This window comes from Notolepis coatsorum, assembly GCF_963971535.1.
Source record: "Notolepis coatsorum genome assembly, chromosome: 4".
Classification (NCBI taxonomy): Eukaryota; Metazoa; Chordata; class Actinopteri; order Aulopiformes; family Paralepididae; genus Notolepis; species Notolepis coatsorum.
The window spans coordinates 50,496,097-50,511,254 of record NC_140168.1 but is presented as its reverse complement, the minus strand read 5'-3'; the positions used below and the strand labels follow the sequence as shown (position 1 = coordinate 50,511,254).

At 44.9% G+C, this 15,158-nt stretch overlaps 1 protein-coding gene across 1 annotated transcript in view; it reads left to right on the top strand.

Annotated features, from left to right (window-relative positions):
* LOC311226337 (exostosin-1b) overlaps nt 1–9,663 on the top strand; it is a 202,593-nt gene extending 192,930 nt beyond the window's left edge. Inside the window, exons 9-12 of the mRNA XM_084311759.1 lie at nt 1,810–1,899; nt 3,578–3,738; nt 5,510–5,681; nt 8,913–9,663. Coding sequence (XP_084167885.1) covers nt 1,810–1,899; nt 3,578–3,738; nt 5,510–5,681; nt 8,913–9,098 — 609 coding nt within the window. The 3' untranslated portion in view covers nt 9,099–9,663. The remainder of the gene's footprint in view (nt 1–1,809; nt 1,900–3,577; nt 3,739–5,509; nt 5,682–8,912) is intronic.
* The last annotated feature ends 5,495 nt before the right edge of the window (nt 9,664–15,158 follow it).

Here is a 15,158-nt window from a genome sequence, read left to right as displayed (position 1 = left end):
CAATACCAGTTCTTCTCGATGCCACATTTGACACAGGGCCCTGTTCAGTTTCTTAGTTCCGTGTGGAGGTTTCATCACACTTTGTTGTTCTAATCCAGCTGGTAGGGTCATATTAGGGTCATGGCTAGGGTAGGGTAGGGTTAGGTCGGGTGCAGGGTAGGGTCAGGGTAGGGTCGGGTCAGGGTAGGGTCATGGTAGGGTCGAGTCAGGGTACGGTCATGGTAGGGTTAGGTCGGGTCAGGGTAGGGTCGGGTCAGAGTAGGGTCATGGTAGGGTCGAGTCAGGGTAGGGTCATGGTAGGGTCGAGTCAGGGAAGGGTCAGCTATCAGTCTACGGCTCTCTGAGAGAGTGAGCTACTGTATATTAAACCATAGCTATCAGTCTACAGCTCTCTGAGAGAGAGTGAGCTACTGTATGTTAAACCATAGCTATCAGTCTACAGCTCTCTGAGAGAGTGAGCTACATAGCTATCAGTCTACAGCTCTCTGAGAGAGTGAGCTACATAGCTATCAGTCTACAGCTCTCTGAGAGAGAGTGAGCTACTGTATGTTAAATCTCAACACTGCCGTCACTCTGCCAAGAACTCGGGCAGCTTGATACAGTACACACTGAAACTGACATCATCTGGGGAGCAAGAAACAAAGCCATTATTCATAATTTGAGGTGTGCAATGTGTGTGTGTGTGTGTGTGGTGTGTGTGTGTGTGTGTGTGTGTGTGTGTGTGTGTACACGCACACTTCCGCACGTCTATATTGTGTGGGAGGTTGTTGAATCCTATTGAACACCCAGTAAACAATGCTGTCTCCTTCTCTTGCCCCCCTCACTCCTCTTGGCCCCCCCTCATCATAGAACAGAGAAGGTCTAAACACCCTCAAGATGTTGATCTTTCCACCACCAACCCACCTTCACTCCACCTGATGGAAATATTCTCTCTCTCTCTCTCTCTCTCTCTCTCTCTCTCTCTCTCTCTCTCTCTCTCTCTCTCTCTCTCTCTCTCTCTCGTCTCTCTCTCTCTCTCGTCTCTCTCTCTTTCTTCCCTCTCTCTCTCCTCTTTCTTTTTTTCTCTCTCTCTCTCTCTCTCTCTCTCTCTCTCTCTCTGTGTCTGTGTTATCCAGGTTGAGTCTTTGCTCGCCCGTAAATGTGTATTTAATTTTTCTTTGACAATTGAGAGAGGAGGAAGAGAGGTGTGCCACATGTGGGGACTGATGACTCATGCTAGCGTGTGTGCGTGCGTGTGTGTTTATTGATTTAAAAGGAAAGGACCAGCCTGTACAGTAATGGAAACCCATTTTAACTTAACACTTGCAACATTCCAATGCTTTTGAACGTGTGTGTGTGTGGGGGGGGGGGGGGATCGACCGCACTTGCCGTATTGTGTCCTCCTGTCGAAATTTTAACTTAAAATCTACTTTTATTTTAAATATATATATTTTTTTCCTGAGATGATATCTCATATCATACCAATCAACAAAAGCGTTTTGTTTACATTTTGAATGGATTGAATTGAATTGAAAGAATGAAAGGGGGGGGGGGGGTGGGTGGGGGTGTAATTCACGATTAATGTTGCTTTTTCCGTCAGAGTTTTCAATGGACCCAAACCAATGGGACTGTTCCAAAACCACTGATGCTTAACCTAACGCCGCCGCCACAACGCAGACGCTACAGAGTGCTTGACTTAACTCCAAAAAGCGACATTGGCAAAAGTTCCACATCGGATTTGAATGGCTACTATAATAAGCCTGTTCAGTTTACTCTTCATTTTGTGTTCAGTGTGTTGACCCTGTGTTCTCTGTGTGTCGCCCCCTACAGGTGATGAGCAGCCGGTTCCTGCCCTACGACACCATAGTGACGGACGCTGTCCTCAGTCTTGATGAAGACACAGTGCTGTCCACCACAGAGGTATGTTATTATCATAGGATGGAATAAGACGGGACAGGACATCGACACGGTGACAGCAGTCCTCAGCCTCCTGTCCCCTTCTCCCTACCTCCTCCCCCCCTTCCTATCCTCTATCCTTTCACTTATTCTCTCTATCCTCTCTCCACTCCTCATCTCCACTGGTCCGCCACTGCTGAATGGGGCTGATGATGTCACTGTTGGCATGGCTCCAAGCCCTCAGGGCTTTGCGTGGCACTGCATCAGCATACAGTCTCTCTCTCTCTCTCGCTCGCTCGCTCGTTGGTCCCTCTTGAGACAACACAGATGGAACACTAAACTGTTCCTCTGTCCCAAAAGTAACTCTCTGATCACATTGCTCTCTCTTTTTTGCCCCCCCCCCCCTCTTCTCTCTTGCTCTCCCTTCTGCTTCACTCTCTACTTTCATCACCTAAACTGGTGTTAACTCGCAGTGCACTTAAACCTTACCTCTTTCTCTCTCTGTCTCCTCTCTCTTAGTGCGTGCGTGTGTGCGTGCGTGCGTGCGTGTATTTTCCTGGGGACACATTTTGGGCACAGCACCATTTGAAGCCAGATGTTGCTCTGAGCCATTTGGAATCAGAACCCATGAAAGTGGGTGGGTGTGTGTGTGTATGTATGTGTGTGTGTGTGTGTGTGTATATGTGTGTGTATATGTGTGTGAGAACATAGCTGGCGGTCAGGACAAATTCCACCTTAAAAAACAGAATCCCCACTCTGTATATCCACACTGAACATGTAGCCTCCAATCTCTACAGGAGACAGAATATGTGGCATCCTACTAAAATGTTTGTTTTGAGTGTTTCCTTCACCAAGAAGCATCGTTATTTCATCACAGACGGTTCTAAATCTGAACATGTACCCAGAACCCACTCCGCTACCACCCACCAAGAGTACACAAAGTTCCTACTCACTGTCATTGGAGCAGTGTCCCACTTGGTCTTGCCACTCTTCTTCTGTTTAATACTTGCTGATAAAAAAAAGAAAAGAAAAATAATCTTGGCTAAATAATTCCCCAAGATCACAGGAATAATATGATGTGAACTCTCTCTCTCATGTCGGGGTGTGTGATTTTTTTTTCTTCTCCCTTTTGTTATGTAGTGTGTTTTTGTAGCGCAGTAGTGCAGAGCTCAGGCTGTTGAGACTGAAGCGTGTTTTATGTTTATTCTCTAATTATTTAGTTTATTATGCTTTGATCAGCGCCAGTCAGAGAGGTTGTGGCCAAATGCAGCGGCTTTGAAAAGGCTGTGCCGCGTTCCGTGTTTTGGTTGTTTGATAGGTTTTTTTTTGTCCACTGTCTCATTGTGTTATTTGAATGAGGTTCCTTTGTGATGTTACCCTTGTGATAAATCATTCACAAGTCAGCATCATCTTTTCTGTCTCTCTCTCTGATTCTCTCTCTCTCTCTCTCTCTCTCTCTCTCTCTCTCTCTCTCTCTCTCTCTCTCTCTCTCTGTCTGTATCTCCCCCTTTCTCTCTACTCATCTCTGTCTCTCTCTCTGTCCCCCCTCTCACTCTCTCTCTGTCTCTCTCTCACTCCACCTCTCTCTCTTTCTCCATTACAGGTCAGATCTACTGCTCGCTGCTTCGTACATCAGAGCGCGCTTCGGTTGTCTTCCTATCTCTCTCTAACCTGTCCTCCTTGTCTCTCCGTGTCTTGTCAGGTGGACTTTGCCTTCACGGTGTGGCAGAGCTTCCCAGAGCGCATCGTGGGCTACCCAGCCCGCAGCCACTTCTGGGACAGCAACAAGGAGCGCTGGGGCTACACGTCCAAGTGGACCAACGACTACTCCATGGTGCTGAGCGGGGCGGCCATCTACCACAGGTACAGTCCTATTCCCATCCTCCATGGTGCTGAGCGGCGCGGCCATCTACCACAGGTACAGTCCTATTCCCATCCTCCATGGTGCTGAGCGGGGCGGCCATCTACCACAGGTACAGTCCTATTCCCATCCTCCATGGTGCTGAGCGGGGCGGCCATCTACCACAGGCACAGTCCTATTCCCATCCTCCATGGTGCTGAGCGGGGCGGCCATCTACCACAGGTACAGTCCTATTCCCATCCTCCATGGTGCTGAGCGGGGCGGCCATCTACCACAGGTACAGTCCTATTCCCATCCTCCATGGTGCTGAGCGGGGCGGCCATCTACCACAGGTACAGTCCTATTCCCATCCTCCATGGTGCTGAGCGGGGCGGCCATCTACCACAGGTACAGTCCTATTCCCATCCTCCATGGTGCTGAGCGGGGCGGCCATCTACCACAGGTACAGTCCTATTCCCATCCTCCATGGTGCTGAGCGGGGCGGCCATCTACCACAGGTACAGTCCTATTCCCATCCTCCATGGTGCTGAGCGGGGCGGCCATCTACCACAGGTACAGTCCTATTCCCAGACTCCATGGTGCTGAGCGGGGCGGCCATCTACCACAGGTACAGTCCTATTCCCATCCTCCATGGTGCTGAGCGGGGCGGCCATCTACCACAGGTACAGTCCTATTCCCATCCTCCATGGTGCTGAGCGGGGCGGCCATCTACCACAGGTACAGTCCTATTCCCATCCTCCATGGTGCTGAGCGGTGCGGCCGTCTACCACAGGTACAGTCCTATTCCCATCCTCCATGGTGCTGAGCGGTGCGGCCGTCTACCACAGGTGCTGTGCTGTTGTGTTCTATTCTCTTCTGTTCTCCTCTCCTCTTTTCTTTCCACTGCTCTTTCTACAGTCAGGACAGCCGAAACCTGGCCAATTTCCCCCGCCGTCTACTAAAAACACACCTCTACGAACAATATCTGAAATAATATCAAACATTATTATAATTTTTTTAATAACCCCTTTACTATTATGTACCCTAATACTATTCTTATACTACTATCTATCTTGCTAATTATGTCTATACTACTTTGCACTCGGAGTGTAACACTCAAGCTCGATCTTATTTGATGAACAATGCCACTGACCGCATCGGCTACATTGTAATTGTAAATTGATACAACACTTTCACACTGTGATCTGTACAGATCACCAAACTGAGAGCTACAGCTCACAGGACTCCCGTTGGGAAATGTCAGTTTGTCGGCGACGTAGTGTTCCGAGGTGTTCGTTTCATTAAGGCCCCCCTGTCAGATCTAATACCGTTTCCATCCGCTGAGATCAGAATGGTTCATTAATCTACAGTCAACCAATCACCTGGCCAGCCGCTCAATCACTTTCAATAAGTCAACCAATCAATCGCTCCGGGGACTTGAGTAATCAAGTCAATTGCTCAATGGAACGGGATGAAATCCATAGCTCTTCCTGAGGCCTCTATTATGTTGTTTTTAAAAGGCTGTGTCATAATTAAGAATAACTTTCAATATCCTGTGGGATTTTTCAGTGTACTTACTGTTAAGTTATCTAGAAACAATTGTGTTTATGGGATCTTTCAGTGTACTTACTGTTAAGTTATCTAGCAACGGTTTTGGCTGTGGGATCTTCCACAGCTTTTCGAACTCGCACCCTCTGGTATCTAGCCATTAACCATCTACCTTCTATACCTCCCTGCTCCCCCTCTCTCTCCCTCCACCCCTCTCTCTCTCACTCCTTCCCTCCCTCCCTCTAGGTACTACCACCACCTGTACACCAACTTCCTGCCCAGTAGTCTGAAGAGTATGGTGGACCAGCTGGCTAACTGTGAAGACATCCTGATGAACTTCCTGGTGTCTGCCGTCACCAAGCTGCCGCCCATCAAGGTCACTCAGAAGAAACAGTACAAGGAGACCATGATGGGACAGGTATGTGGGATAGGATCACTGTGGGTGTGCTGCTGGCTCACCCAATTAAACAACCAATTTAATCACAACTTTGGGGGTTTCGGCCTGAGAACTTTGTTGCATGTTATCCTCTCTTTCCTCCATCCTCCTCCGTTTCTTTTTTTCTTGAGATGGACCGTCCGATACCACTTTTTTTTTATATCAAGTACAGATTCTACTGAACAGTATAGAGTTGGACCATCAGTTTGGCGTCGTTGGACAAAAATGATTGAGATACATGTACAGTATATAATAAATATTTCACCATTAAAGACATCTAACATGCTTATACAGTATGTGTCAGAAATGCAGCAAATCAAGTCACTTGGCTACGTTCACACTGCAAGCGAAAGTGGCCCACTTCTTTTTGCTCAAATGTGACTCAAATCAGATGGAAACTGGTCTTTTCACTTCCATACAGTATGTGGTCCTAAATCAGATAAAGGTCCGATTTTTTGGAATGTGACCTCAGTCGAATGAACAGTCATATCAGAATTCATGCGACTTTTACGTCACTCTAGATTGACATTCATCACAATTCTGCGCTGGCGGGAGTCACTCTGTGAATACAAACATGGAGGACTAGCTGTGAAGGAGGTGGTCAGTGAAGGGACAGGGAGGTATTTGCAGTGTGAACGTAGCTTTTGCTTTGATTTCTGGCATTACACATGTGTTAGTATTGACTTTTAGTATTGGGGAAATTCTTAATACCTTATTATAGCCTGGTATCACACCAATATCTGATACAATACCCTATTATAGCCTGGTATCACACCAATATCTGATACAATACCCTATTATAGCCTGGTATCACACCAATATCTGATACAATACCCTATTATAGCCTGGTATCGCACCAATATCTGATACAATACCCTATTATAGCCTGGTATCACACCAATATCTGATACAATACCCTATTATAGCCTGGTATCACACCAATATCTGATACAATACCCTATTATAGCCTGGTATCTAGGGATCGGAATCGGAGAATCGGAAATCGATTGGGAACCGGCTCCTAATTGTCCGATTCCTGGAATCGCATGCCTCCGTGACTATCGATTCCTCTTATCGATGCCATGTTTTTCCGACAGTTGCGCATTTAAAAACAATAACGTTAGCGCCACGCATGCAGCCATAGCAGACTATTTGATTCCTTGACTAGGAAAACCTAAAGGGCTCGATATTGCGACCGTTTTGTGTGTGCAGTGAAAACTGAAAGTGCTTTGCATCCTAGTCATTCATTTACATGGTAAAGTAACGTTAGCCGCTAGCTAGCTAAATAGCCATGCTCATTGCAGAGAGAGACAGAGAGAGAACACTGAGCTGGCCTTTATTTATACAGGTAGATTATTGCTAACAAATTCTCTTTAGCAATAACGACCTGTTGAATGCAACTACAGTTCAATAGATTAAATTAGTTCTCAAATACATTATTTTATTTAAGTGTATAGTTAATAAACTTTTTAAATTTTTTGTATTTTTCTGACATGGGGCTCAACAATAAATGATAAATGATAATCAGAAATGTCAAGTTGCATGTTGTTATTCTAACCAGCTTAGTTCTGTTGCATTTCCAAATCATTTATTTAAATTAGAAATGTATCAGGAATCGATAAGGGAAGCGATAAAGAATCGGATCGATAAGCAGAATCGATAATGGAATCGTATCGATAAAATCTGATCAATTCCCATCCCTACTGGTATCACACCAATATCTGATACAATACCCTATTATAGCCTGGTATCACACCAATATCTCATACAATATCCTATTATAGCCTGGTATCACACCAATATCTCATACAATACCCTATTATAGCCTGGTATCACACCAATATCTGATACAATACCCTATTATAGCGTGGTATCACACCAATATCTCATACAATACCCTATTATAGCCTGGTATCGCACCAATATCTCATACAATACCCTATTATAGCCTGGTATCACACCAATATCTCATACAATACCCTATTATAGCGTGGTATCAAATATATGATACCAGTATGTATCGGTCCATACCTAATATTCTCAAATAAAGCAGACAATCCCTAAAAAATACTTTCTCTTATTAATATATTTGATTCCTAATATTCTCAAATAAAGCAGAAATTCCCTAAAAAATACTTTCTCTCATTAATATATATTTCTTATGTACGTTATTACTGTCACTCATTTTGCATTATTTTACTGGGGGTAAAAATAGCTGGAGTTGTGGCATTGATGCTGTACAGTAGGAAACCATGGGAAGAGCACAGAAAATCATTGTCACCACTGTTTTAACTAGCTAACTCTTGAAAAAGTCATAAAACCATTGTAATGTAAAACGGGTGACAAGCCAGCGCCGCCGTATCTGGGCAGTTTTGACGGGGCACTTGTGCGAAGAATTACGACCAGCTGCGTTGTTTTTATTACAAGAGTTTTCTTTTTAAAATAAGGCATATGGGCCCCATTTTGAAAATAAATACGTTGGCGTTCCTCTTTGAAATGAAACGGAAAGCACCATGAAAGGGGCAGCTGCCGCCTTCAACATCAGTTAACGAGGATCCAAACAAACAATGTTATTGAAGTTACTACTGTATATTAACGGTCTCAAGAGCTTTGCATAAGAAAAAATATTTCAAACATTATAGAGGATGGTTATCTGTACTCATGAAATATACATTTGTTTTGTTGGAATTGTTCCCGAAATGGAAATGTTGCTTCTGTGAAAGAAGCATGGACATCCCTAACCGCTATCCATGTTTATTTACGTCCTATCGGTCCATCCCCGTTGCAGCCAGACACTATTGCCCTTATCCATCTGCTCAAAACAGCCAGACACTATTGCCCTTATCCATCTGCTCAAAACAGCCAGACACTATTGTCCTTATCCATCTGCTCAAAACAGCCAGACACTATTGCCCTTATCCATCTCCTCAAATTATCTCCTCTGCGTCATGTGGAGGAGCACGTATTGCCTCAGCATGCTTTTATACACAAACAAGACTTACTGTAGGCTCTGAAAGCTGTGTGGTCCAGTTCACACAATGGAGAAAACATACAAATTCTGAAACGCATCCAGCAGTTACATCCATCTCGATGTGCTCCTTAGAATAAGGTGTTTAATTTGGACACTGTGAGGAATAGGTGGCTGTGTGTGTTCTGACACAATGATCAAGTCTGACCTCCTCTCTCTCCCCCTCTCCCCCTCTCCTCCGCCAGTCGTCGCGGGCGTCCCGCTGGGCCGACCCGGACCACTTCGCCCAGCGGCAGACCTGCATGAACAAGTTCGCCAGCTGGTTTGGCTCCATGCCCCTGGTCCACTCGCAGATGAGACTGGACCCCGTCCTCTTCAAGGACCAAGTCTCCATCCTCCGAAAGAAATACAGGGACATCGAGAGGCTCTGACAGGACCGGCGCCCCCTAGGGGGAGGCGACCCCACGCGGGAGGAGGCGAGAGACTCCGCGGAGAGTCAAAGGAGCAGTAGGACCACGGCGGGACAGATGGGGGGCGCTGCAGCTCTGTCTTCCACTCAGCACATTGCCAATGACCACAGCACCGCTGCTGCAAGGACTTGACGAGGAGGCGGAAAGAAAAGCAAGCAGATGGCGTCTGGATGCAAACAGTAACAATACAAACACATACGATACAAACACACACACACACACACAAAGTGACGTACACAAACGGATGGACATGCCAAACAGTACTGTCCACAACATGCAAACACACAGTGTACACGACGACGAGAGACTCTTGGATAGAATATTTTTTTGTATGAATGCCACAAAAAAAACAAGCAAGGACATCATTGACTCTCCTGCTCTTTCGACATGTGTGCGGGACGGTAGTTAGGAAAGGGGAGGTGTCCACGATCCCAACCTGGCCACCTGCACCGACCACAGATCCCAATCCTGCCGGGAGTGGGACCCTGGACTCAATGAAACCCCCCCCCCCCTGCACCCCTCTCCCCATAACCCCCGCCCTAAACCCACCACCCACAGTCTGCATCAGGATCCCTGGCTGGACTCACACCGGCTCCAGGCCCTGGGGAACCACACTCTTTTGTTTACTTTTTTATTTCCATTATCGATTCAACAGCCCCCCCCCCCCCCCCCCCCCCCCCCCGCGAGGAGTTTTAGAAACTCTACCCCTTGGTCGGTCGAGGCTGAAAACGGTCAAGTAAACTGTGCTTTTCCTTCCACGGTTGCCCAGAGTGGAGGGGTTTACACAGCAAAGCGCCTTTTCTGTCAGCTCATCAACAGACAGCCTAGTGCCAGGTTCAACAACATCCTGTCAGTCTTGTCTGTCTGCAGCTCGTTCCTTGATGCACTGATAGTGGCTTTTATATTTGTCTGACCGGTTCCCTGTTATCGCCCAGAATAAGTTAGAAAAACACCTCATCCCATTTTCCTCTCATATTCACTCCACCAACAAGCACACTTTTTCTCTTCTTTCTTTTTTTCTTTATCTTTCATTTTCTCCTTTAAACTTTTTACTTTCACCCTTCTGTGTGTGTGTGTGTGTGTGTGTGTGTGTGTGTGTGCGCGTGTGTGTGCGTGTATGCATGTACAGTATGTGTGTGTGCCTACAGAGGCTTCGAAAGAAGGCTTGTCCAGCGGTGCACATTGTCTCTCGGTCAGAATGACCTAAATTAAAATGTGTGGATGAAATGGAGCAGAACTCCATTGTGTGGCCTCAGAGAGCACTGGCCTAGCAGGGATACACATTACATTTAGACCATTGCAGGGTCTTCAATGACCAGTGTCAGTTCACAGGATTTTTTCATGCTCAAACGCATCGGACAGAATCGTCAACTCGTTGACACTCCATTTCCACCTTCAGTCCGACATGGCCTCCACACCGGTCACTACGAGAGCAAACGTGTCCTCCCCACGGAACAAACGTGTCCTCCCCGCCATTTATTTTCCCACACCAACTCCGGAACTGTGCCTGGCTCACTAAATTCAGATCAAACTGTCAAACTAGGCGTTACATATCAAATATGAATTAAGCTCCAGCAATTCCATATCCTATTTCCCTGCCTAAAATTACGTCGGAAACATATTATAGTGAACCGTTTGGGTGGAAAAAGAGAACGTTTTCTCCAGCTTGACGGCGGCATTATTGGATAATCACTTTCCTTAACCAAGAAACCACTGTTTCATTGCCCTGATGCCAGACCCAGTATCAGCTTGGTGGAGGCGGGGCAACATCAGTGCCATATTGCAGGAAGGTGACATTTTAAATAGCTTATTGCACATTACGTTGGCCTCTGTCTGTCTGGAGATGACGAGATGCTATCGTGAAGGAATGTCCCTTGAAATGATTGTAGCCGCCGCTACGCTGGCTTTCCTTTCCGATGTTTTTTTCTTCTTTTTTTTTTTTTTGGTGACATATCACAAGGCCTCTGAGCCATTACATTGACAAATGGTCGTCTTCTCTATTTGTCGGGGGAAGATACGTTTAGGGGTTCAATTAGATACGCCTGTTTCATTTGGAGTGCTGTGATGTTGTTTTTTCTATCCCCCCGAGGACTGATACTTGATGAAACACTCTATCTACTGCCGTGAGCCGCGGTGCTGTTGGAAGCAGTGACCCAGAACCGTGACACCGTCAGCCAATGTTAACCTTGGGAAAACACCTATTCTCCACCGACCCCCCCCCCCAACACCATTGTAATGACATTAGCCACCCACGTGTATTACTCACCTCTGCCTTCACCCTCTCCTAACACCGTAGTATTTATATGACTAAGGAGACAACCCATCTGAAATTGACCCAACACATTTCCCACTCGATACGACCTTCGGTTGATTAGAAGAAGAAAAACAAAAGGTCAAATTGATGAAAGCACCGCGCTCCCTTTGTCCTTCGGCTTGATGTATTTTTGAAGAGAGCGGCGAGAGGAAATGGCTGGCTTGTTTCTGTGCTGTCATTAGGGCCTTCTCTCAGCCAGTCCATACTACACACACAGGCTACAGTACACACACTGTCTACACATGCAGGCTACACACACAGTATACACACACTGTCTACACAATACACATACAAGCTACACACACAAGCTACACACACAGGCTACACACACAGGCTATACACAGACACTTGAATGTGTGAAGACGTGAAGGAAGCAGGGTGTTTTAAGTGGCCTTTCTGTCCAAGGGGAACTGAACATGAAATGCTGTCGGCTATCCGCTCAAGCTGTGCTGAAGAACTGTATCACCACCATCATCATCATCATCATCATCATCATCATCATCATCAGTCTTAATGTGCTCATTGGTGTCTCACTGGTGGGTTTTACTGTATGTTCATGCTAATGTTAGAACGCTGTTATTTTCCATATTGTCATATTTAAGGGGTCTATGGAAATTGAGGCGTGGGCCTTTAGAATGCCATAAAGTCTATGGCTTTTTACTGGCAAACCTCTATTCATTCTTTTCAACTTAAAGGGATATACCGGCTAAAAGAAATTTAGAAAGAAGAAACCTCTTTGATCAACCTATCACCAATGCAATGAGTTAAATAGAAAAAAAGAATGTACTATTTGCCAGCAGTATAAAGTGATTATGTAAATGCTTTAGTACTGTGTACAGTATGTTTTGTGCATGGGGCAGGTTATTATCATCAAAACATAAGGAAATAGGTCCTTCTTGCCATGTCAAATCTGAATTGTCAGTCATGTCGCATGACGTCATCTCAGAAGCTGTGAGTCTGATTTATACAATTTGTAAATCAGACTGATAATCCAACAAAACGGAATTTCTTCTTTGGAACTTATTTCACTACTGTTGTTTCTACCAACAGATTGTGAGACTGTGAAAAAAAGAAATATATATATATATATATATATCTAAAATAAATTAATAAAATTATAATATATATGAAAAGAATTGCACCCAGCAGATGGAAGTGACTGATGACCACAAATGGTTTCAAACTAAAACAGTGGATCTATCTTCGTCGCACAACGGGGCAGGTTGACCAAAGAACTACACTTTCCAATGTCAGCGTATTAAATGCCATGTCATATTTTAACACTTAACCCGGGGGCAGTAGTACTATAGTACGATTACTTTAGAAGTCTGTTTGTATACCGTTATCGTGAGCCTGGCAGGGCTCACTACACATTTTAACATATCATGCTTATATATTTTGCTTTCTGATTGTGTAGGTTAACGGCAAGATGTGTTGTATTTGTTTGCCTGGGGGAGATTTAACAGCACAATGTGTTTATGCTGTGTTTTTGATGCGGCGTTGCATCAAGCCGTGATGTATATCCCCTCAGTGGGGAAGCGAGCGCTCACATAGCGGCTATTATGAAGAAAACAGAACCGCTTAGTCGGCATCTGCTCCCCATTTAATGTTCAGAGTAAACATGCCATTTGAATCCATAGCCTTTTTTTTTTTTTTTTTTGTTTCTCTCTATTCGCCAACGATTGTTTGAATCGCCTTCGATCCTCTCAATGGGGGCTCCCTCTATAGCCTTTTGTGTGTGGATTTCACAACCAGATTCAGACATTTCAACCCCCCCCCCCCCCCCCCCCCCCCCCCCCCCCACGACTGGCAGCATGTGTGTGTGTGTGTGTATATATATATATATATATATATATATATATATATATATATATATATATATATACACACACACATGCTGCCAGTATATATATATATATATAAACGTATATTTATTTTCAGGCCGATGTAAACCAGACTAGTTTTGAGTTGACGTGGCAAAAAAAAAAAAACATCCACATTACAGTACACTGCTGAGGGTGGCGTATTATGAGAAAAATAAACGGCTGATTTGATTTATTTCCCCCCACACAGATGACAATATGCTGTTTGTTATTTTCACACTGCATGAAAATAGCCATTTTACTTGCACATTCTTCTCATTCAGAACTCCCTGAGAAATCCATTTAGTTTCCTTCTGATTTTTGCAACAAAGAATAGATGACATAGGCCAGTGATTTGGAATTGGATCGGCCTGAACATCTTGGCTCTCTATGGGAGTCAAATAGCAAAGCCCGGTGAAGACTATTGGTTACTGCTGACTGAGAAATGAAAAATAATAAGCAGCTGGCTTCCAGATGGAACTACTTTCTGTTCCTGTTGTAATCACGTTCCCCGGGGCACGCAACAACAGTCTGAAACAGGCGTGTAAATTACCTCTTTCATCGCTTGGTTTCAGGCAGTGTAAACTATTCGGAACTACTCTTTTGACTGTCTTGCAATGGGTATAATTACAGTTCAGTACACATCAGAACGTGATGGATACACTGTATGACCTTATCTATCAAAGAGAACCTGTTTAAAAATGCCCCTGTCGTGTCAGAAATGCAATCAAGGGAAAATTATATGAATAGTAATGGACCCATCTCAAACACTGCCCCTGGAAGCAACAGTTGTGATTGGAGGATCAAGAAAAGAGTGCGTGGTTTGAGAGAGGTCAATTGTATATGTGTCTGCCTGTGATGTGGAGGGAGGTTTATGGTCACAGACTGTGGTGGTGGTGTGTGTTCAGGATTCCAGACTGTCCTTGATTTGTGCCTTCTATCAACAGAGTTCTTGACATGCTAGTACTGTATGTCATAGACTTGTTTTATTTTTTGTCTTAAAGTGCAACAGTAGCGCCAGAGGCGGGGTCTCACCAACCCCATTATCGTACACTGGACTAATCACAGCTTCCCATTTACTATACGACACCTTCCCCCATCGCTCTGCTGGACACTGTTGCTAAAAGACGACGATGCATGACCACTTCCTGGTTGGGATTATTTATCAGTGATTGGCTGTTGCCACGTAACCAATCAGCAGGCTTACCTGTTGATGAGTAAGGACTTTTATTTTGCTCAGTCAAACCCAGTTGTCCTGATGCCTTCTCCTCCCCCCGACCCCCCCCCTACCTACATTGTAATTAACAAGACTTTTATAGAGGTCATAAATGAAATAGAAAATGCCAATTTTGTAAGAATGATTTATAAAAAAAAAAAAGGAAAAAAAAGGAAAAAAAAGAAAGAATAAACTCATATTTGATGATAACTGTCTCTGTGTGTCCTCTGTCCACAGCCGGTGTTTTGCACGATGGATATGATGTAATAGAAGCTTTAGAATCTGTGCCTACATGGTGTGAACACAATGGAACAGATTGGTCGAGCGTTGCGCCTGCAAACACCAGATTGTAAGCAAGGGGTTGTTTTCATTGGCTTTATTTTTCTCCCACACAAAAGGAAAAGTTGGGAACACAGCCAAATTAAGGAGTAGTACCCTGTTGAAATGAAGTGGCCGCCCCTAACCTCCCAGTTGACTGAATGAGAATGCGTTCCATTTGTACTGTAACAATACTCCCTCATTGCCGCTGCCCTCTGACATAAAATAACCACTCTGGTGCATGCCACTGAGAAGCTTTTATTAGACACTACTGAAGCCATTGATTTTCCCCTTGCTCGCTTGGCTGGAAG